Genomic DNA, 23,415 nt, shown 5'->3' on the forward strand with positions numbered 1-23,415 from the left:
ATTAATCGAGTCAGTGTCGCTGCTGTTGTCTAGCAGTTCAGTGACAATTCCTGCCTTCCTCATATATCCCAGCATGCACCGCACGCTTCTTCTACGGGGGAAAATATCTACGTGAGCTACAGTGTTAACGTTAGTCATATTTTACCAGCAACACCATGCTATGGTAGTGTATTTGTTGAAGAAAGACAAATTAATCAAACGTACACTTTACACTTACTCCCATGTCTCTAATTCACTGAGGATATTTAGCAAAGCGCTGAACTTTATTTTAAGACGTGTAGTGAAGCCTGTCATTTTACAAAATGAGTGGCCATTTACACGGGGTCTGTGTCTCCGTTTACGCTGGACAACCAATCGGAATTTTTTTTGTCTTCAAGTGACACAGATCGAATATTTTTTGCCAGTCTAAACGCTCCAAAATGTTTCAGATCTGATTATTTCGCATCAGACTTTGGCCATATAATACCATGAATTGATTAACGTGGACCCCGACTTAAACAAGTTGAAAAACCTATTCGGGTGTTACCATTTAGTGGTCAATTGTACGGAATATGTACTGTACTGTGCAATCTACTAATAAAAGTTTCAATCAATCAAAAAAAAAACATAATTTATGTCAGGACTAGGGCTGCAACTAACGATTAATTTGATAATCGATTAATCTGTCGATTATTACTTCGATTAATCGATTAATAATCGGATAAAAGGGACAAACTACATTTCTATCCTTTCCAGTATTGTATTGAAAAAAAAACAGCAAACTGGCACCATACTTATTTTGATTAGTGTGATCAGCTGTTTGTACATGTTGCAGTTTATAAATAAAGGTTTATAAAAAATAATAAAATCAAAAAATTTTTGAAAAATTTAAAAAAAGGCCTCTGCGCATGCGCATAGCATAGATCCAACGAATCGATGACTAAATTAATCGCCAACTATTTTTATAATCGATTTTAATCAATTTAATCGATTAGTTGTTGCAGCCCTAGTCACGACATGACCACGGCTGGAGAAATACTGTACAGAAACACACTTGTGCACTACTGATCATTGAATCACCTCAATAGTGTACAAAACAGGCTTTTTTCCGGCGCATTTAAAAATCAATAAACCCGCAGTTAAAACATACCCCTACGTGGAACTTTGAAAATAAAAATAATTAAACATGAAAAAATAAATGTATTAAATATTTTAACTTACAATTTGCAGCACCCATCGGAAGCTGTAAGTCAGGCGTATGTATGTCTCTTGGTTGGTTGATTCGAATGAAAATGTTGGACAAACCATTTCACCGGCTGAGACAGCTTAGCTAGCTCATGGGTCGGCCGACCTGGGCTCACTTCTCTTGAAATGTCCTTAAAAATGCCCTCGCAAGCATATATCTGCAACCTAATTAACTTTTCCTCTCTTTCGGTCATCGTAGGTTAAGAAAGCTTGAGTCAATATCATTTTTTTCTGCGAGCCAAGTATGGCTCCCGTGCAGTTCGGTTGATTTGCGTAGTACTTCCTGCTTTCACAATTCACAACTTGTGTTTGGAGACTCACTTGTGAGTCACATGTGAGTATCCAATCACAGGAGATGCTAATTGCACATTCAACGGAGGCCTACCGTCAGCTAACACGCTGATCTGTGGCATCCATGTGTTCTTGTGTAGTAGTGACTTCCTTGTTCATTTACGGAATCCGGTCAACTTCCTTTTTATTTTCACTTTATCGAACTGCACATGTAAGTGACGTCGAGGCCACATTGGGGCCTTTGTGTGTTTTATACTGGAGTTTGATAAAGATCACATTTTACTTGTAAACTAAACAGTCAGCTGGAAAAAATATGATTTAAAAAAAAATCGTAATTGGTCCACTTCGGCCTGCAGTGTAGACATAGTTGTGACAGACTCATGTCGTTGTGCGGGTTCCACGGACCATCAAGGACAGACATCGCTGCGAGCAGGTTTTGACTTTCTTTATTTTTCAATAAATGAGTCTCTTGCCGGGTGGCTTTTCAGCTTTTCCGCGCGCCTGCTCGCTCTTCCGCTCGCTTTTCAGCTTTCCACGTTGTCGTCTTCCTTGGGCTCTCTGCCTCTCGCGCTCAACATCTGCTTCTCTCTCATCCACTTGCTCTCCGACTCTCTCTCTCTCCACGTTCATGGCGCCGCCCTTTTACACAGTTCAAGGAGACAATTATGCGATTGTGCCCAGCTGGGCGATCCACGCACCTGATCTCGTTTGCGGCGTCGATCCCGGCGCGCCTCGCCGCTGGCCCGCCGTCCACGCCCCCTCGCCGCCATCTTGGAGTGTGCCCTGCCTCGCTGTCGGACTGCCGGCCACGCCTCTCCACAATAGTCTATGAGAGTTTGAGCATCTCTTCTGCTCAAAAGTAGGGCAAAGATAAATTATTGGTTTTTCATAAACAGGCTCTAGGAACACATACTACCGGATCATCATTAAAAAGTCAATTTTGCACAACAGGGTACCTTAAAATATTGTTGGCAGCCAATATGTAGCTTTTTCCGTCACGGTTATTCAATGCAAGCCTAATTTGGCCTAACGTTTGTTAATTACACTGCGAAATGACAAGGTGGTAGTTATATCTCATTTGCCATGTCCCCCTCCCCAACTACCTAGGCCTTGTTTCTGAGGTTTTCATGCGGAAGAAAGACACAAAGGTCCTGGTCAACCTAAAGAACATTGCGATCTTTGACTGTGATGAAACCGCCTTATATAAGAAGGTACAACCAACCATACCAACAGTTTCATAGCACCTGAAGTGTATATTCTTGCAATATGCTTAACGTTTTCTGGTTATCTTCCAAGGTTGTGTCTATAGAAGACAAGGAGGTATTCGCCTTCCAGATGGTCAACTATACATGTGCAACAGAGGGTGACGCCTACCTGGACATGTCTCAAGTTGACATCTCCATCACTATGACTTTAGGGTGCATCCAGGTCATCTTTCTTAACAAGTTTGTCTCCTCCATACTGGTGAGAATGAACAACTCCACCACTATCTGGCATGGCTGTTACCTCTACTTTTACTACAACTTTGAAACATTTATTGCGCAGGCATTTATAAACAACTTCCAGGAGGCTAAAATGGCTGTGGCTGAGGCAACGCAGCAGGCAGCCGAGAAGGCAGCATCAGGCGTAAAGGAGCTGTCAGGGCGGAGCATGCGGATCTCCCTCAACGTCGGCTTGAATGCACCTATCATCTTCGTCCCTCAGTCCTCTTCGTCCAGCAACGTCCTGGTGGGCGACCTGGGCTTCCTGTCTGTAAAGAACCACTTTGCCACGCAGCCCTATGAAAGCAACGTCAATGTCCCGCCTGTGGTGGACGTCATTGAAGTCAAGCTGACAGACCTCAAGATGTACAGGTTAGGCATCCATTTATTTTATCTTTGGAAAGACTTGTTACTAGGGGTGTAATGGTACCCAAACATTTCGGTTCGGTACGTACCTCGGTTTAGAGGTCACGGTTCGGTTCATTTTCGGTACAGTAAGAAAACAACAAAATATAAATTTTTGGGTTATTTATTTACCAAATTTGTAAACAATGGCATAACATACATATACACACAGGGTCCATTGCCAGGGTTAATGTGGTCAACATATATAAAATAAAAACTAAATAAGATAAGGCTCAGAATGGTTTCTTAACAAAACCTTTCAACATATAAAGTGCTTTTTTTGATTGATTGATTGAGACTTTTATTAGTAAATTGCACAGTACAGTATATATTCTGTACAATTGACCACTAAATGGTAACACAACACCCCCCCCCCCCCCCAGCCAGGCTAACTTGGCAGTAAGAGGATATATGGGCTCATTGTTCTTCTACCATAGAAGTGGGTCAAAATCTAGTTTTTAATGCAATATGGACTTATATCTGCTGCTATAAAAACATTTATTACTTTAGCCCTGCCTGTCTCGCCGAGGAGAGGCTGCTTGAATGCGGTGGTGACGCTTCAAATGGGTTAGCATGTGTTATGAGAGTAGCGTATGTGTGTGTGTGGCCCTTTATTATATGTGACAGCATGTGAGGTGAGTGTGTGGGCGAGCGAGGTGAGGGAGCGGTAGCGTGAGTGCGGGGAGTGGCTAGTGTTTTGTTGGATTGGCTGTGTGCAAGACCTCAATAAAGCCACGATTTGCAACTAATCGCCGGACTCGTCATTTACTCTGGAGTCCGGAGCTGTGGAGACCCACTGCCGGGTAGAGTGAAGGGTGTTGCCCCCGAGAATACATCGGCCCTGGAGGAGTGTCTCCCCTGCGCTCCTCGACTACGGTCTGGGAGCAGGAAGCAGGAAAGGTGCAACACATGTTTGACGTGTTGTCAGAAGCAGCTGCTGGACAATGTCGGCAAACCTCCGTCCTCCATTGTTGTATCGCGCAGCCAAAGTGTTCCCAAACGGGAGATCTTAACGAGGCAGGAGGGTCTTCCAGCTCTGGCTTTTACATGTTGTCCTACCCCGGTCGCTGCTAGCATGTGTACTCGTTCGGTACACCTCTGAACCGAACCGAAACCCCCGTACCGAAACGGTTCAATACAAATACACGTACCGTTACACCCCTACTTGTTACAAATTGATTGTATTGGTATTTGTGCTGAATTTTTGTACAGAACCACATTCATTGATGGAGGCTTCCAGGGCGAGAGCCAGCTGTTAAAGCCACTGTGCCTCGACCTGAACATTATGAGAAATCTTTCATCAGGCTGGTACAGCAACATCCCAGACATTGCGATTGCAGCGCACCTCAAGCCGCTGAGTGTAAGTAATAATATGAGCATACCTCTTTGTTTGCTGTCAAATCAACAAGTTTCAATCCTCTCTGTCTTCTCCCAACAGTTGATCCTCAGCCAGGATGACATGATAGTTATTTTCAGGATTCTCAACGAAAATCTCACGGAGACCTCTGGCATCACCTCCCCCAACTGTCCGCATGATTCCATTGACGCCTCCGAACCCAACAAAGACTCGGACAGCTCCGGAAACCCGGGAGCCAGCAGTAAGTACACTGCAAAAACTGAAATTTAAGTAAGATTAAATATCTCAAATAAGGGTGATATTTGCTTATTTTCTGTCTGATAAGATAATTCTTCTCACTAAGCAGATTTTATGTTAGTGTTTTACTTGTTTTAAGGGTTTTGGTCCTAAATTATCTCAGTAAGATATTACAGCTTGTTGCTGAGATTTTATGAACTATATTGCAGTGGTGCCCAACCACCGGGCCGTGGATTGATTGGTACCGGGCCGCACAAGAAATTTAAAACAAAAAAACAAAACAAGACAAAAATATATATATATATATATATTTTTTAAATTTTTATTAAATCAACATTAAAAACACAATATACACTTACAATCATTCACACTCATTCGCACAAAAGGGTTGTTTCTTTCTGTAATATTTGTGGTTCCTACATTATATGTCAATATAGATCAATACCGTCTGCAGGGATATAGTCCGTAAGCACAAATGATTTTATTTTTTTATGACAAAAAAAACAAAAAAACATTACCCCCCCCTCGGTCCGTGGGACAAATTTTCAAGCGTTGACCGGTCCGCAGTTACATAAAGGTTGGGGACCACTGCAATATTGAATAAAACATGCTTGAAACTAGAATATCCACTGTTGCAAAGCTGTGTCATCAACACTCACAAGTATAAAACTACTTTTTTAAAGTAATAATTTCTTACTTCAAGCATGAACAAAAAAATCAGCGCATATCATTATGTCAAGATAATGGCACTAGCATTTACTTAATTTAAGAATATTTTTCAACATATTGAGCAAAAAGGTCTCTTTTTTTTTCTACCAAGAAAAATGCACTTATTAGTGATAATATACTTATTTTAAGGTATTTTTGGGTTCATTGAGGTTAGCTAATTTTACTTGTTTTGGAAAGTCTTGACAAGCCAAATTTTCTTGTTCTGTTGGCAGATAATTTTGCTTAGTTCAAATAAAATACCCCTAATTTATGTATTTTTTTTTCTTGTTTTTGAACAATGACTTTTTGCAGTGTATACAGATTGAATAGTGACCAAGACCAACTGAATTATGGGCGCAATAGATGACTTCATTAGCTTCATTGTCAATCGCCTCGTACTTGCTCTATATCAGTGGTCCCCAACCACCGGTCCGTGAAGCATTTGCTACCGGGCCGCAGAGAAACTTGAAATAATTTATAAAGGACTGCATTTTCTACTTAACTTTGGCCTGTCCCACTAAACACACCAATAAGCTGGTTTATAGATGTACAATAAAACTCCTCATAGGAAGTTGTTATATTTGTTATAACTGTGTAACATGATACAATGCACATTAATGAACATATCAAATATAAATGTGACAGATTGTAGCCAAAGGCTGATTTCCATCTGCATCTCATTGCAAGGAAACACGCTCCCACTAATTCAGAGTTATAGTGAGTTGTATTTTTCATGCACTTATTTTTGCTGTATTTATCTGGCACAAGCGGGAACGGCGGGCCCTGAAAATAATGCCTACTTTAAACCGGTCCGTGGTGCAAAAAAGGTTGGGGACCCCTGCTCTATATCACAAATCAGAATGCATTAAAAAAAGACAAGCATATGTGTTCTTGTCTTACATAGGGATTGCGAATGATAGGCAAAATAATAAGAAAGTGCAGTTCCCTTTAAAATTGCTGAAAAGTATTATGCTATGGAACTGTTCAACTGATGTTTTTGTTTACCTGGTAAGTAAGCAACTAAAAACAATTTACATTTGCCGTGGTGGCTTTGTGGTCTTAGGCAACACGGTGGTGACTGCAGCTGTGGTGGAGGCTCATGAAGACAGGCTCAAGATAACCATGAAATTTGACTTCAAGTTTGACTCCATGTCACTGCTCCTGTATCAGTCTAATGCGAATGAGGTAATCCCCCTTAGATAGAAGCCCCTCTAACACAGGTACAGTGCATTCGGAAAGTATTTACAGTGCTTCAATTTTTCTGCATTTTGTTTAGTTTCAGCCTTATTCCAAAATGAAATAAATTCATTTTTGTCCTCAACATAATGAGAATTTGAAAAGTTTTTTTTAAATTTCCCAATTTATTAAACATAAAAAACTAAAAAAAAAAATCACATGTACTTAAGTATTCACAGCCTTTGCTCAATACTTTGTTGATGCACCTTTGGCAGCAATTACAGCCTCAAATCTTTTTTATATACGATGCCACAACCTGGGCACACCTATCTTTGACCAGTTTCTTCCATTCCTCTTTGCCCATCCCTCTTTGGAGCACCTCTCTGACTTAAACATGTGGACAATGCTGAAGAAACAAGTCCATGTCAGAAAACCAACAAATTTAGCTGAATTGCACCAATTTTGTCAAGAGCAGTGGTCAGAAATTCAAGCAGAAGCTTGCCAGAAGCTTGTGGATGGCTACCAAAAGCGCCTGATTGCAGTGAAACTTGCCAAGGGACATGTAAGCAAATATTAACATTGCTGTATGTATACTTTTGACCCAGCAGATTTGCTCATATTTTCAGTAGACCCATAATAAATTCATAAAAGAACCAAACTTCATGAAGGTTTTTTGTGACCAACAAGTATGTGCTCCAATCACTCTTATAACAAAAAAATAAGAGTTGTGCAAATTATTGGAAACTCAAAGACAGCCATGACATTATGTTCTTTACAAGTGTATGTAAACTTTTGACCACGACTGTAGGTGTGCCAAGCTTGTGGCATTGTATTCAACAAGACTTGAGGCTGAAATTGCTGCCCAATGTGCATCAACAAAGTATTGAGCAAAGGCTGTGAATACTTATTTACATGTGATTTTTTTCACTTTTTATTTGTAATAATTTTGCGGGGGAAAAAACTTTTCACATTGTCATTATGGGGTATTGTCTGTAGAATTTTGAAGACAAAAAATATGTATTCCATTTTAGAATAAGACTGCAACTAGGGCTGGGCGATATGGCCTTTTTTTAATATCGCGATATTTTAAGGCCATACCGCGATACACGACATATATTTCGATATTTTGCCTTAGCCTTGAATGAACACTTGATGCATATAATCACAGCAGTATGATGATTCTATTTGTCTATATTAAAACATTCTTCTTCATACTGCATTAATACAGTATATGCTACTTTAAAACTTTCACGCAGAGAAGGAAATCACAACTAAAAAAATCACTATTTTTTTCATACGGTGTTGTTCTGGAAATGTTTGCCTCGGCATTTTGATGGTGTGGGCATGTGGCACCGAACGGAGATGTTGACATGCGGAGTAAGCACTCTTCATTCTCTAGCAGGGGACTTTCAAATGATGCTACTTATTAGCAGTAATGCTACTTTTTATAGCAACGCTTTCGCCCCACACTTGACAAATTACGGTTGTCTGTTCGACATATTCCCACTTGAAGCCAAACCACCGCCAGACGATGGACCCCCTGCTGTTTTTGGGGGGAATTAGTTATTCCTTCATTTGTTACCAGATTCGCACCTTCTTTCGCTCGTAATACCGCTAGCATCACAGCTAACGTTAGCCATGCTGCTACCTCTCTGCTCCGCGAGGGCGTATACGTATGTGACGTATGACATGACAGTATGTGACGTGTGTAGAAGCTGCGCTTGCTGTCTGTGAGAAGGAGAGACAGGAAAGAGCGAGGAGAGCCTGTAGTGTAATGCCCGCAGCTAAAAGCAACTGCGTGAGAACGCATACTCGAATATCACGATATAGTAATTTTCTATATCGCACAGAGACAAACCCGCGATATATCGTGCATATCGATATATCGCCCAGCCCTAATTGCAACATATCAAAATGTGGAAAAATGAAGCATGGGAATCCTTTCCGGATGCACTGTACAATGTGCAAGTATCTAAATGAGATCATAAAAAGTAAAAATAATGGCGTTCATGTTTTTCTAGAGTCAGTTGTTGGACCCACATGATGACCTGCTAAAGCTGGGACAGTTTGCCCTGGACACCATCTCCACCTCTGTCACCATGTTCGCCGATACCACCATGAAGGCCTTGGTCCGACTATCCACCTGCCTTCTCGATGACACGAGGCCAACCAGCAACACAGTCTCCCCAAGGTACTGAAGATGCAAATGCACTCGTGTATCACTTTCCATGCAGGTTATGCCTACTGCAAGAAACTAATCGTGGTATTGAATTCAAATCCTTTATTTTGCTTGAACCTTTTGCATTGTCCGCTTCAGGATGATGGCGCTGCGTCCCGGTGCAGAGCAGAAGATGATGGTGGAGGTCAACTACCGGCAGGGCCGTGAAGGTTATTCCTTGGACACGGTAGTGCAGGACGTGTACCTGTGCGCTAGCATGGAGTTCCTCCTCGCGGTGGCCAACGTCTTCCTCAACGCCCACAAGGAAGGCTTTGCTCAGACGCCCCCAGCCAAGGGCAACGCTGCATTGGGAGACAAGAGCAGCTCACATGCTGCGTCGATGGAAATCAGTGAGTCACGTTTTTGCTGTGGGCCATTACATACAAGTGGCACATTGGTCCTGTCAAATAGAGCACACGTGTCAAACTCAAGGCCCAGGGGCCAGAGTTGGCCCGCTACACCATTTTCTGTGGTTAGCCACATCATTTTATTTGGCCCGAAAAAGCCTGGAAATAATATGCAATGTCAAAGTACTTTATCTTTTCTTACTAAATTAATTTTTTCTTTCCATTTTGACAAGAGAAAAAATTATAAAATATTTATCAAATGCATAGGCAATTGTGTAACAATATCATGAGATGAATCCTTATACATTTATATTAATTTATTACTCACTGTTGCAAGCGACCCTCCGAGGGCAGCCATAACTGCAATATGGCCCTCAGTGAAAACGAGTTTGACACCCCTAATATAGATAGAGAAGTCCGATAATATCGGACTGCTGAAATTATCGGCTGATAAATGCCTTAAAATGTAATATCGGAAATTATCGGTATCGGTTTCTAAAAGTAAAATGTATGACTTTTTAAAATGCAGCTGTACGTAGGGAGAAGTACAGAGCGCCAATAAACCTTAAAGGCACTGCCTTTGCGTGCCGGCCCAATCACATAATATCTACGGCTTTTCACACACACAAGTGAATGCAAGGCATACTTGGTCAACAGCCATACAGGTCACACTGAGGGTGAATGTATAAACAACTTTAACACTGTTACAAATATGCACCACACTGTGAACCCACACCAAACAAGAATGACAAACACATTTCGGGAGAACATCCGTACCGTAACACAACATAAACACAACAGAACAAATACCCAGAACCCCTTGCAACACTAACTCTTCCGGGATGCTACAATATACACCCCCCGCCACCCCCTACCCCCCAAACCCTGCCCCCCCAACCCCGCCCACCTCAACCTCCTCATGTCCCAAATTCCAAGCTGCTGTTTTGAGGCACGTTAAAAAAAATAATGTACTTTGTGACTTCAATAATAAATATGGCAGTGCCATGTTGGCATTTTTTTCCATAACTTGAGTTGATTTATTTTGGAAAACCTTGTTACATTGTTTAATGCATCCACCGGGGCATCACAACAAAATTAGGCATAATAATGTGTTAATTCCACAACTGTATATATCGGTATCGGTGGATATCGGAATCGGTAATTAAGAGTTGGACAATATCGGAATATCGGATATCTGCAAAAAAAGCCATTATCGGACATCTCTAAATATAGAGGATCTTAGAATTGTGTGAACATATTGGTCTTGATGTATTATTCTATTATCAATTTCTAGAGGTACAAATGTGAAAGCATAGCAGAGCCTGCCATTGACATTATATACAAAACAACAATAATAATAAAGGAAGAAATCTGATCCTGTGGTCCCTAGCTTTCTGGAAATATGACCCCCAGTACAATTTAGTTTGATATCAATGCATGTCATTTTGCTCTCAGCTGCTGCTCCGGCCACTTTGTCAAAGACGGTGATTAACGTGGTGGTGCGAAACCCAGAGATCGCATTTGTCGCCGACCTGACGAGTGCCGAGACACTGGCCCTGGTGATGACCACGGATTGTGAACTAGTCATGAAAAATGACTCAGAGAGCTCAAATATGACTGCCGTTATCCAAGATCTTAAGGTTGGTTGAGATTGCATCCTAAAGTTTCTTTAAAGTGTTTTTAATCAACATGTCTGTGTTTTTTTAGATTGTGGCATGTCCCTTCTTTAGCGAGAAGAGGGTAAACAACGTAACCACAGTACTGCAGCCATGCCAGGTGTTCTTCCAGAGTAGTCAATCCAGTACTTCTCCACAAGCTATGGAGCTCTCCATCAATGCTCTCTCGCTGAAGGTTGGTGCTTCATTAGCATGACTATAAATTACATCTGTGAGCTTTGACAGAAGACATGCTAGCACACATGTAATACAGATATCCTTCAAAGTGGTCAATGACTTCTGGACAGTTATTTGCGATGTCTCGCGCATAACAGCAATAACAATTTGTCCAATGGTGGCCATGTTTTTCAACCAATCTTTCTAAAATTTTACACACGCGTGCTTGTCAGTTCTCTAAATGTGTGTACTAAATGTTGTAGTGATTAGGCCAAACACCCAAAACTTACAGCGGGTGTTTTGTAGAGCGACAGAGTATTTTTAAAAAAAAACAACCTGACTTATTCTGGTGTTTCATAACAGTGCCAACTTGAGGTATCAGAAAAATATATGCACAAATGTGTACCCTTTAGTGTACAGCGGTTCCTGAGTAGAAGAGGGACCCCTGAATACCACAGGAAGCGTCACGGCCACTGTGCGTAATTGCAACGGCGGCGGACTCTTTACGCCAGGGGTCACCAACCTTTTTGAAACCAAGAGCTACTTCTTGGGTACTGATTAATACGAAGGTCTACCAGTTTGATACACACTTAAATAAATTGCCAGAAATAGCCAATTTGCTCAATTTACCTTTAACTCTGTTATTATTAATAATTAATGATATTTATCTTTGTGGAAACACTGATCATCTTAATGATTTCTCACAATAAATATATATAGAAACAGATAAATATCAATATGCAACACTTTATTTTTATATATTCTCTAAGTGCACATTTTTCAAATTGAACATTTTCAAATGATTACTTCTAAGACAGTCTTGTGAAATCACAATATCCCATTTTAACTAGCTAGCCACTAACATTTTTTTAACAAATCATGAATTACTTTGCACCATGTTTGTACAAATATAACTCATGTAAAATACAAAAGTCAACTCTCAAATTTTTAAATAAATCATGTCACACTTTAAACTGGACACCAAATCTGTTATCTGTTTGTCAGTTAGTGGGAAGCCTGGCATTGCATGCTGTTAACTAGTGTGTTGTACTCTGGTGTGTAACTTGACACTGCAACTCTGAGTGAGTCTTGCAGATGTGCATCAGTGAGGCGTGTTCTGTGTTTGTTCTTGATGAAGTTCATGTCAGAAAAAGCCGATTCACAAAGATAAGTTGAACCAAACAGGCTTGCAACCTTCATAGCTGCTGCGCATACACCACTGTACTTTTCTGTGTCAACAAGGCACCAAAAGTTTGGTGCAGCCTGGTGGGCTTTGAGGTGGAGGTCATTTTGCAGTGTTACAATTTCAATCTCCACCTGTTCAGCATCCAGGCTGAATGTTGCACTTAACTGCTCAGCAATGCATGATATGTCCACGTTCATGAAAGGATTAGAAATGAACGACACACATGGCTCAAGCTGATCCACGTCACAAAACCTGTTCTCAAACTCTTGCCCAACTCTGTTTATGACCTGAGAGTACTTTTCTGCAACTTTGTCAAAAGCCTCAGATGCAGAAGCATTGTCTTTCAGCACCATCTGCACGGAGGGAAAGTGCAGCAGTTTTTTTTATCTGTAAATGCCAGCTCACTGGTAAGTGCTGCTATTTGAGCTATTTTTACAACAGGCCAGCGGGCTACTCATCTGGTCCTTACGGGCTACCTGGTGCCCGCGGGCACCGCGTTGGTGACCCCTGATATACAGGCATATTCCGGGCAGCTATGTGCACATATTGGGTCCCTTGTCAAATGCCAGCTGATACAGAGGTTGTGGAAGCAGGGGCGTAGTTAGTGGGAGTTGTGTGTCTACAACGCTCTCCAGGGGGGTTAAAAAAAAAAAGAAAAAGAAAGTCACCATTTTGCAAGGCAAAACTGTCGTTTTTTTCTCGTGTCAAGTCAATGCCATCAAGACACCCCCGCCTGTGGATATTGATGGACGACAAAGCTCAAGACGTTGTTTACTTCAGTGTTTATCAAATGATTATCCGCGGATTCACAAGATCTCGTAAAAGTTCACTATTTTGCTGCACGCCGGAGCCGCAACACACCCAGTAGTGGTGATTGCCGGACGACAGATTTGATAGATACCCTTTAAGTTCTAAAAATTCCAATGTGATTTCTCCCAATTTCTCCCAACTTTTGCAACGCTAACACGAATCGCTGATATTCAACTATCCAGGTTTCTCCCATCATCATCAAAACAGTCATCTCCATCCAGTCGGCCCTGACTCCGGCTGCAGACACCACAGAGGAGCTTGAAAGCCCCGTCCCGGTAGATATGTGGTCGAAGCGGGACTGGAAGGACCTCAAATTGTGGTTCTTGGAGGAGCAGGGAGATTCAGTCACACAAACACTGGAGCCACTGATTCCGCAAGGGGAGTCGTTGAAGGTAAGAGAAGATGAGTGTGTGGTCCTATATAGGGCTGGGCGATATACTCGATATATCGTGGGTTTGTCTCTTTGCGACATAGAAACTAACCATATCGTGATATTCGAGTATATGTTCTCACACAGTTGCTTTTAGCTGCGGCCATTACACTGCATGCGTTTCCCACTCTTTCCTGTCTCTCCTTCTCAGAGACTTAAAACAAACGCAACGTCACACGCCCTCCCCGAGCAGAGAGGTAGCGACTTGGGTAACATTAGCTGTGATGCTAACGGTGCGTTGCGAGTGGTAATACGAGAGAAAGAAGGTGCGAATCTGGTAACAAATGAAGGAAGAATGAATTCCCAAGAAAAACAGCACGGGGTCCATCGTCTGGCGGTGGGTTGGCTTCAAGCGGGAATATGTTGAACAATTATGCGGCAAAAGCGTTGCTACAAAAAGTAGCAGCACTGCTAATTTGTAGCATCGTTTGAAAAGTCACCCGCTAGAGAATGAAGAGTGCTTGAAACTGCATGTCAACGTTTCCGTTCGGTGCCACACCCACAAAATGCCCAAGCAACCAGTATTACTATTATGCAGCTCATTGCATAATAGTTGAAATATCTTGTGTGACATCATGCACAAAAGTGCACTTTATTTGTTTTTAACTATTGTAGTGGCGTTCTGTACAAAAAGTGCACTTTAATTTAGTGTTGTTTTGATATGTCATCTTAGTGACATCATGCACAAAAGTGCACTAATAGCTTGTTTTAAAATATCTCTGACAATCTTGCACTTTCTGTTTTGAAATGACATGAATGTTTGTGCCACTGCTTAATAACTGTTTAATAAATACACTTTTGGTCAATTGACTTAGTTGTGATTTCCCTCGCTGCATGAAAGTTTAAAATGAGCATATATTAATGCAGTATGAACAAGAATGTTTTAATGTAGACACATAGAATCATCATACTGCTGTGATTATATGCATCAAGTGTTCATTCAAGGCTAAGGCACAATATCACGATATATATCGTGTATCGTGACATGGCCCAAAAATATCGAGATATTCATAAAAGGCCATATCGCCCAGCCCTAGTCTTATACAACGCAAAACAAACAATTATGTTTGCCCTTCTTTCCAGCTTGACATCAAATCAATCTGCTTGACCCTGGAAGCTGGCGTCGGACACCGCACAGTCCCCATGCTTCTGGCAAAATCCTCCTTCCAGGGAGACGTCACAAACTGGACCACGCTCATTAACTTACACAGCGTGCTCAATTTAGAGGTAACAAACACTGTGTAAAATTACAGTGCAGTAGCGCTGCAGTCTATAACTTAAATCCTGTATTAGGTCCATTACTATAATGAGGTGTTAGGAGTGTGGGAGCCGCTGCTGGAGCCTTTAGAGGATGAGACAAGAGATGGCTTCAGGCCCTGGACACTGGATGTGAAGGTACTTATTATATACAAGCATACACCACAATGCAAATTTCATAGGTATAATAGTATGGAGTGATCATCCTATCTTGTGTGCAACAAGATGAAAAAGAAACCACTGAAGAGCATTAGATGGGCAGATGAAGTGGACTACAGTGTCCCAGACTACAAGACCGTCATTATAATCAGCAGTAAGGACCAGCTCAACGTCACACTCTCCAAATGTGGACTGGCCATGCTGAGCAATTTGGGCATGGTGAGATTGCAAAACAGTACATCTCGTGTGCGTTTTTCTCCCATGGTCGAACCACCTTGTGTCCCTGCAGGCGTTTTCCGATGCAGCCAAACAGACAACGAAAAGTTTTCAGAAGGATGAAGCTCCATTTGTGGTGAAGAACCGACTGGGCCTGCCGGTCTTCGTCCAGTACAGCGACATGTTTTCTCCCATCAATATGCAGAGCGATGACCATACCGTGGAGCTGCAGGATGGCCAAACGGTCGGAATGGACTATACAACCACGACAGATTCTGACCAGTTCTCAGCAATGATCTCCTTAAGCGAAAAGGACTACTACATACAGCCAAGTAAGTTGCACCGTTAAATCCCTGCAAGGCGAACACAAGCCAAATGGTCATGCTTCTATTGCTCTGGTGAGGGCGGTCCCCCACCCCACGCCTTCACCACCGCTTGTTTCCCCTCGGGGTGATGGTCGGATGGCAGCGCTTCATAGCAGCGGTCGCCTTCCAGGGCCCCAACTCCCCGCCCCTCTGTTGCGAGTTTGTCGTGATTAAATGTAACGTGTTTATGTGTGCATTGCATGGAGGTTTTTTCCCACTCCAGACTAGGCCCCCTTATGAGCCCAGTCGAGATTGTATTTTTTTTACTCATCTTTTTCCCCAGTGTTTTACCTTTTTCCCATCTTTTACGGGGCGCCTTGTGGCGACCCATCAGCGTTCCTGTTCTGTAACCCTGTACACTGTTTGTTTGTCTAATCTTGAACGGGTTTGTGCTGAAAACAAAGTTTTGTTGTACTTACAATAAAGACCTATCTGATCTTACTGTTCAGCTCCAGCTGGCCACACCTCAGCCCATGTAATTCCCCTGATCAAGGTGGGACGGGGAATGTACAGCGTCATGCACCAAGTTTCGGGAGTCACTCGTTTCCTGGTGTGTCAAATTTACTCTATGGAGGGCAGCAAGTTCATCAAAATCCGCTCACCATTCCAGGTACGCCCATAACTGTTCCGTAAACATGCTTGACAATTGTTGTTGTTGTTAGAAAGGGTGTAACTGTACGCCATAATCACGGTTCGATACGTACCTCGGGTTTTGAGGTCATGTCTGGTTCATTTTGGATAATTTGAGTAAGGGAATAGAATGCAAAACATAAAGCTACCATATTTTTAGGAGTATAAGTTGCTCCGGGGTATAAGTCGCACCGGACGAAAATGCATAATAAAGAAGAAAAAAAAACATAAGTCTCACTGGAGTATAAGTCGCATTTTTTGGGGAAATGTATTTGATAAAAGCCAACACCAAGAATAGATATTTGAAAGGCAATTTAAAATAAATAAAGAATAGTGAACAACAGGCTGAATAAGTGTACGTTATATGAGGCATAAATGAGAACGTGCCTGGTATGTTAACGTAACATATTATGGTAAGAGTCATTCAAATAACTATAACATATAGAACATACTATACTTTTACCAAACAATCTGTCACTCCTAATCGCTAAACCCCATGAAATCTTATACGTCTAGTCTCTTACGTGAATGAGCTAAATAATATTATTTGATATTTTACGCTAATGTGTTAATAATTTCACACATTAGTCGCTCCTGAGTATAAGTCGCACCCCCGGCCAGACTATGAAAAAAACTGCGACTTATAGTCCGAAAAATACGGTACTTAGCTTTCATGTAAGTGGCTTTAATACATTTTCCATTAAAATATTTTTTGAAACTTCAGAAACTTATTTAAAAATTTAAATATTTAAAATATCTAAAAATGTCATTATATTTACATATTTCTATTAGGAATTTTAAATGATCAATTTTGATAAAAAAATACATAATTATAAAACAAAAAACAAAATACTATATATTATTCTACAAGGTTTATTATTTTGAGTTCAACATGCAAACAAGTGCGGGAGCAACAGTTTGCAGAGTGTTAATTATCTCATTTTTAGGAAGAATGCACTGGAATTAAAATTATTGGCCGGAAACCGAAAATTTGGAAACCAAGTCCGAAAACAAAATGAATTATTGTGCCAATTATTATTACTATTTTCTTTTTTTTTTTCTGTTTTTCTATTTTTGTGTGTTTCCAAACAGGAGACTTTAATGAAAGAAGCTTTTTTTATCCTTTCCGCTTTCACAAGCCTTGACTGGGCTTGGCTGCACTGTATTTGAGTAGCGAGGAGACACATGACTGTAATGCAAAGCAGTTGCACTTTCTGTCCCTCAGCCTCACTTAATGCCTAATTTTAATTAAAACAATTTACTTTCCTTTCATGTCATACAGATCATCAATCACTTTTCTCCATCCCGTTTAAAGTGTTTGAGGGATCTACATGTCTGGGTACATCACTGTCCACAGAGGACTTCTGTGTGCCTCTGGACTCATACAGGTGAGCTTATGCAAACTTACCCCTACATGTACAGTCGCGATCAAAAGTTTACATACATACTTGTATGTATGTAAACAGCACATACTTGTTAGTCACAAAAAACATTCAAGAGGTTTGGTTCTTTTATGAATTTATTATGGGTCTACTGACAATGTGACCAAATCTGCTGGGTCAAAAGTATACATACAGCAATGTTAATATTTGGTTACATGTCCCTTGGCAAGTTTCATTACAATAAGGCGCTTTTGGTAGCCATCCACAAGCTTCTGGTTGAATTTTTGACCACTCTTGACAAAATTGGTGCAGTTTGGCTAAATTTGTTAGTTTTCTGACATGGACTTGTTTCTTCAGCATTGTCCACACGTTTAAGTCAGGACTTTGGGAAGGCCATTCTAAAACCTTCATTCTAGCCTGATTTAGCCATTCCTTTAACACTTTTGACGTGTGTTTGGGGTCATTGTCCTGTTGGAACACCCAACTGCGCCCAAGACCCAACCTCCGGGCTGATGATTTTAGGTTGTCCTGAAGAATGTGGAGGTAATCCTCACAAAAGTGCACTCATAGCTTGTTTTAAAATGTCTCTGACAATCTTGCACTTTCTGTTTTGAAATGACATGAATGTTTGTGCCACTGCTTAATAACTGTTTAATAAATACAGTTTTGGTCAATTGACTTAGTTGTGATTTCCCTCTCTGCATGAAAGTTTAAAATGAGCATATATTAATGCAGTATGAACAAGAATGTTTTAATGTAGACACATAGAATCATCATACTGCTGTGATTATATGCATCAAGTGTTCATTCAAGGCTAAGGCAAAATATCCAGATATATATCGTGTATCGTGACATGGCCTAAAAATATCCAGATATTAAAAAAAGGCCATATCGCCCAGCCCTATTCAAAGTACATATCAATCCCCCAATTTGTGGCTCCTCCTCTGCTTTCCCAGGTCCGAGCTGAGCTTCCAACCAGTCACGGGGGACGAGGGCGACCAGTTCGATTGCTCAGAGGGCTTCAGCTACGAAGACATCAACCCGGAGCAGCCCAATATGCTCATACAGCAAACGTGCCGTCTCCGCGGGAAAGAGACCGGCGTGCTGACCATCAACATCGTTCCCCTTATGGATAAAGTGACGTTCAAAGACACTGGCAGCGTGGGAGACAACTTCGACGTGCCCTATGTGCTCCACCTGTGGCCCTCCATCCTGCTATGCAATTTGCTGCCTTACGCCATCACCTACAATCTCATTGTAAGACCATGCTTACAAGCGTGTGCATACATACAAAAACAAACAATACACTCCACCATCTTCCTTTTATTTAACAGGACAGTGGATCTTCTGCCTCCGAGGCCACGCTGGGCCCGGGACACTCTGCTCAGCTTCACACTGCTGTCATGGACCAGTCTAGCCTAGACCTCCGCTTGGTTGACTACTTTGCTCAAGACTGGTCTGCCACATACAGGTCTGACTACTTACAGCAGGGGTGTCCAAACTTTTTCCACTGAGGGCCGCACACTGAAAAATCAAAGCAAGCGGGGGCCATTTTGATATTTTTTTACATTTAGGCCTCCACTCAGGCTTGATCCCGGGGACCCCAAAGGGTTTTGGTCAAAAATATATAAAAAATGTGTCATTATTCAGTATTATTATTTTTATTATTATTCAAATTTTAAATCTCTAAATCAACACTAGGTATATCTATCTGTCATTATAACGTTTTTAAAGATTTAAGTTGTATGCTCTTTTTGTCAAAGAAAACCCTGTTTTTTTATGGAAAAAACAAAATATGCAATATTTTCACCCAATAAAATTGTTAAGTGGAATGTTTGAGATTATATAATAAAGGGAGCCTTAAAAAGGTCAATAACTCATAACACCATTGATTTTAATTCATTATTATTTTTTGAGTAATTACACTTAAAAACAATTCCCGCTAAAATTATTGGGGATCCAAAAGGGTCCTACTCATTAAAGTGTTAAAAAATAAATTATAATTTTTTTTTACTGTTTACTTTTAACACAATAATCTCAAGATCAACTTCAGATCTATCCGTCAATTATAAGTTTTTTATGTTCTTTTGTTTGTTCGTTTTAGGCCCTTCTTTAAAAAAAAAAAAACAGCTCAGTTTTTTTATATGGCAAACACAAAATATGCAACATTTTCCCCAAAAAATATCTCAAAGTGGAATATTTAATGTGACGTAATTGGAGACTTGAATAGGTCAGTAATTCATGACACTGATTTTGATTCATATTATTTTTTTAAGAAAGAAACAGCCTGCAAGGCAACTTTGTGTTATTAGAGTAAACATTGCAAATGTTTCTTGTTACATTTCACCTGTTTGCTCTTTTATACCACTTTATATGTTTTTTTTTATTTTTTTCAATCGTATTTTTAAAATGTGCCGTGGGGCCGTTAAAAAATGACCTGCGGGCCGCACTTTGGACACCCCTGACTTACAGTATATAATGCGACCCTATTGGTTAAATCACAAGCTACTTTGTTAGGTACATCCACTCACTGCTGATATCCAATACAAGAGCTGTATCAAAGAGTATGGCTTTTATAGAGATAATAATGTTCATTTTAATTGTCATTTGAGGTAATCATGTGATAATAGTGTCCAGGGTGCAGCCCAATTTTTGTTGTTCGTCAGCATAGTCTAACCATTAATGAGGTATATTATTCGATAATACATTCATTTGAGTTCGATTTAATTACATTGGATTTGTGTTAGTATCTTTTAATGTTTCTTTAAATGTTATTTACTCAACTACAGAGTGTACTGGGTGGCCATTGGTGGCTGATATTATTACTTTTAAAATACATATTTTATAAAGAGCAGGTTAGTTGAGTAAATATGTTTTTAGTATACCGTATTTTTCAGACTATAAGTCGCAGTTTTTTTCATAGTTTGGCTGGGGGTGCGACATACTCAGAAGCGACTTATGTGTGAAATTATTAACACATTAGCGTAAAATATCAAATAATATTATTTAGCTCATTCACGTAAGAGACTAGACGTATAAGATTGCATCGGATTTAGCGATTAGGAGTGACAGATTGTTTGGTAAACGTATAGCATGTTCTATATGTTATAGTTATTTGAATGACTCTTACCATGATATGTTACGTTAACATACCAGGCACGTTCTCAGTTGGTTATTTATGCGTCATATAAAGTACACTTATTCAGCCTGTTCTTTATTTATTTTAAATTGCCTTTCAAATTTCTATTCTTGGTTTTGGGTTTTATCAAATAAATTTCCCCAAAAAATGCGACTTATACTCTAGTGCGACTTATATATGTTTTTTTTCCTTCTTTATTATGCGTTTTCGGCCGGTGCGACTTATACTCCGGAGCGACTTATACTCCGAAAAATACGGTAGCTATCATATTGGATTTCTGTGTGGTGTGTGTAGTTGTACCTAATAAATTGGTAAGTGTACATTATTTAATAAACATTATTTTGCTAGTTTCCATTTATTCCCAGCTACACACTTTTTGGATTATTTCTGCAGAAATAAAAGCACATGGCCGTATGACGGGTTAGTGGTTCGCATGTCTCAATCAGAGGATCCGGGTTTGAGTCTCCGTTGGAGCAGTTGTGTGGAATTGGAATGTTCTCCCTGTGCTTGAGTAGGCTGTGTGGGATGTGTCGATTATCCCCAAAAACATGCATTTTAGGTTAATTGGTGACTCTAAATTGTCAATGTGAGTGTGAATGTTTTGTCTGTGTCACTGCTCACCCATGACCTCTCACAAGCATTATAGAAAATGGATAGATGGTTCATGCACATGTGTCATTTTTTGCTTTGTATTTTAGATAGAAAATTCTAAATATAAAAAACAAACTTCCCTCTTTTTCAGTCTCTGCAGTAACCAGGAGGAGATCACCTTAATCACGTTCATGTCCCTCCGAGAGGACGAAGAGTTTTACGGTGAGGAGACGATGAGGGCGGAGTTGGACATAGCTGTACACGTCAAGTACGACAAGGGCCAGACGGAGGTCGCCATCCACTCGCCGTACTGGATGGTGAACAAGACGGGCAGGCTGCTGCAGTACAAGGCTGACGACATCCACCGCAAGCATCCTCTGGACTACGACATGCCGCTGCTCTTCTCCTTTAAACCTCGTTACTTTCTAAAAAACAACAAGGCAAAGTCTTTCAATTAATGTTACTTGAAATGTAAACCAAGTCTTATCATATCATGTCCTTTCCTTCGTCCGTCAGGTCCGTCTCATGATCTCCGAAAGTGACCACTCTGATGAGTTTTCCATGGACACTGTTGGGAGCTACGGAGATGTCAAATGTAAAGGACAATACAAAGATTATCGGGTGAGATGCACAAAACATTTAGTTTTTTAAATAAAAAAAAACACCTTATCCTTAATGACGTCTGCCTCTTTTTGATTAGGTTGGCGTGAAAATCGACACAAGCAGTTTCAGTCTCACCCGCATCGTGACCTTCATGCCGTTTTACACGCTGGTCAACACAACCGGGCAGACTATCTTTGTATGCGAGGTGGACGAGGAGAACTGGACCGAAGTTCCACCAGAACAGGTCACAAACCCCAGCGCAACCATGGCATTCATACTATTTTTTTGGTGTAAAATATTAGATTTGACCAAGTACTTCATACAAACCTGAATACTCGAATTATAGCCGAAGTGGGTTATTTTTTTAGCGGCAACGCAACAAGGACGGGGGGTATTTATTGGAAGCAGGTGGTAATTGGAGAGAGGCTGCTATTTCCCCAATTAGGAATCACTTTATACATATTTTTTTTAAATCTAAATAACGATTGCGCCATTGTAATGTCTGCTCGCGGAAAAACAAAAATCCTAATCTACGATTTGACTCCCTCGAATGGCCTTGACGCTGCAACAACAGAAGCAGGCCGTTCTGAAAACATCCCCCGAGGACTCCTCACTTGAGGTCGCTTTTGACCTCCCTCCCTCCTCAACGACACCTGGGAGTCGAACTTTGCTTGCATTGCATGCAGAACGGCCCCAGGCCTATGGACACAACACGACTACACCCAAGACAATGGGCATATACACAAACACACACCCCACCCAACGCCTTCACCACCGCTTGATTCCCCTTCGGGGTGATGGACGGCTGAGTAGCGCTTTATAGCAGCAGGCCGGCCTCCAGGGCCCCAACTCCCCCCCTCTGTTGCGAGTTGTTGTGATTATATGTAACATGTTCATGTGTGCTATGGCAAATTAGTTTTTTTCCCTTGGACTCAGTCTAGACCCCCTCCCGAGGGTCCAGCCTTTGACTGATATTTTTTTACTCTTCCCCCCCTTCCCCAATATCATTTTTTCCCCACCTTTTTTAAGGAGCGCCGTAAGTGGCTGATCCGTTGGCGGTCCTGTTCTTGTCTCCCTGTAATGTATGTCTGCTCTTAGTGGGACTGTGCCGAAAATGTCATTTCAGTTCTTATATGTCTTGTACATGTTAAGAATGGACAATAATAAAGCATCCTGAAAACTGATTCGGAGTGCATGAGAAGGCGGAAAGAAAAACGCAATCCTTATTGACCATATGGCCATTTTTAACAAATCTACAGCAGCAACAGAACCAGGGGTAAATTCCAAACTTCACAGTCAGCATTAATAACACTGATTAGTTTAACAGTATAGCAAGTGTATCATGCATAAGTTTCACACCAACAGCTGAGT

General features: G+C 40.9%; 1 protein-coding gene across 1 annotated transcript in view; it reads left to right on the forward strand.

The window, feature by feature from the left end:
* Positions 1–23,415, forward strand: part of LOC133632957 (intermembrane lipid transfer protein VPS13A-like) — an 83,864-nt gene that overhangs the window by 31,858 nt on the left and 28,591 nt on the right. The window contains 23 exon segments of the mRNA XM_062025822.1: positions 2,623–2,726; positions 2,812–2,979; positions 3,061–3,368; positions 4,614–4,761; positions 4,840–4,999; positions 6,767–6,888; positions 8,901–9,070; positions 9,197–9,447; positions 10,900–11,084; positions 11,152–11,295; positions 13,455–13,664; positions 14,786–14,929; positions 14,996–15,097; positions 15,185–15,337; positions 15,408–15,666; positions 16,149–16,309; positions 17,612–17,623; positions 17,626–17,717; positions 18,668–18,968; positions 19,046–19,182; positions 21,593–21,881; positions 21,958–22,062; positions 22,142–22,288. Coding sequence (XP_061881806.1) covers positions 2,623–2,726; positions 2,812–2,979; positions 3,061–3,368; positions 4,614–4,761; positions 4,840–4,999; positions 6,767–6,888; positions 8,901–9,070; positions 9,197–9,447; positions 10,900–11,084; positions 11,152–11,295; positions 13,455–13,664; positions 14,786–14,929; positions 14,996–15,097; positions 15,185–15,337; positions 15,408–15,666; positions 16,149–16,309; positions 17,612–17,623; positions 17,626–17,717; positions 18,668–18,968; positions 19,046–19,182; positions 21,593–21,881; positions 21,958–22,062; positions 22,142–22,288 — 3,872 coding nt within the window.

Source organism: Entelurus aequoreus, linkage group LG17 (assembly GCF_033978785.1).
Source record: "Entelurus aequoreus isolate RoL-2023_Sb linkage group LG17, RoL_Eaeq_v1.1, whole genome shotgun sequence".
In the NCBI taxonomy this organism is placed as follows: Eukaryota; Metazoa; Chordata; class Actinopteri; order Syngnathiformes; family Syngnathidae; genus Entelurus; species Entelurus aequoreus.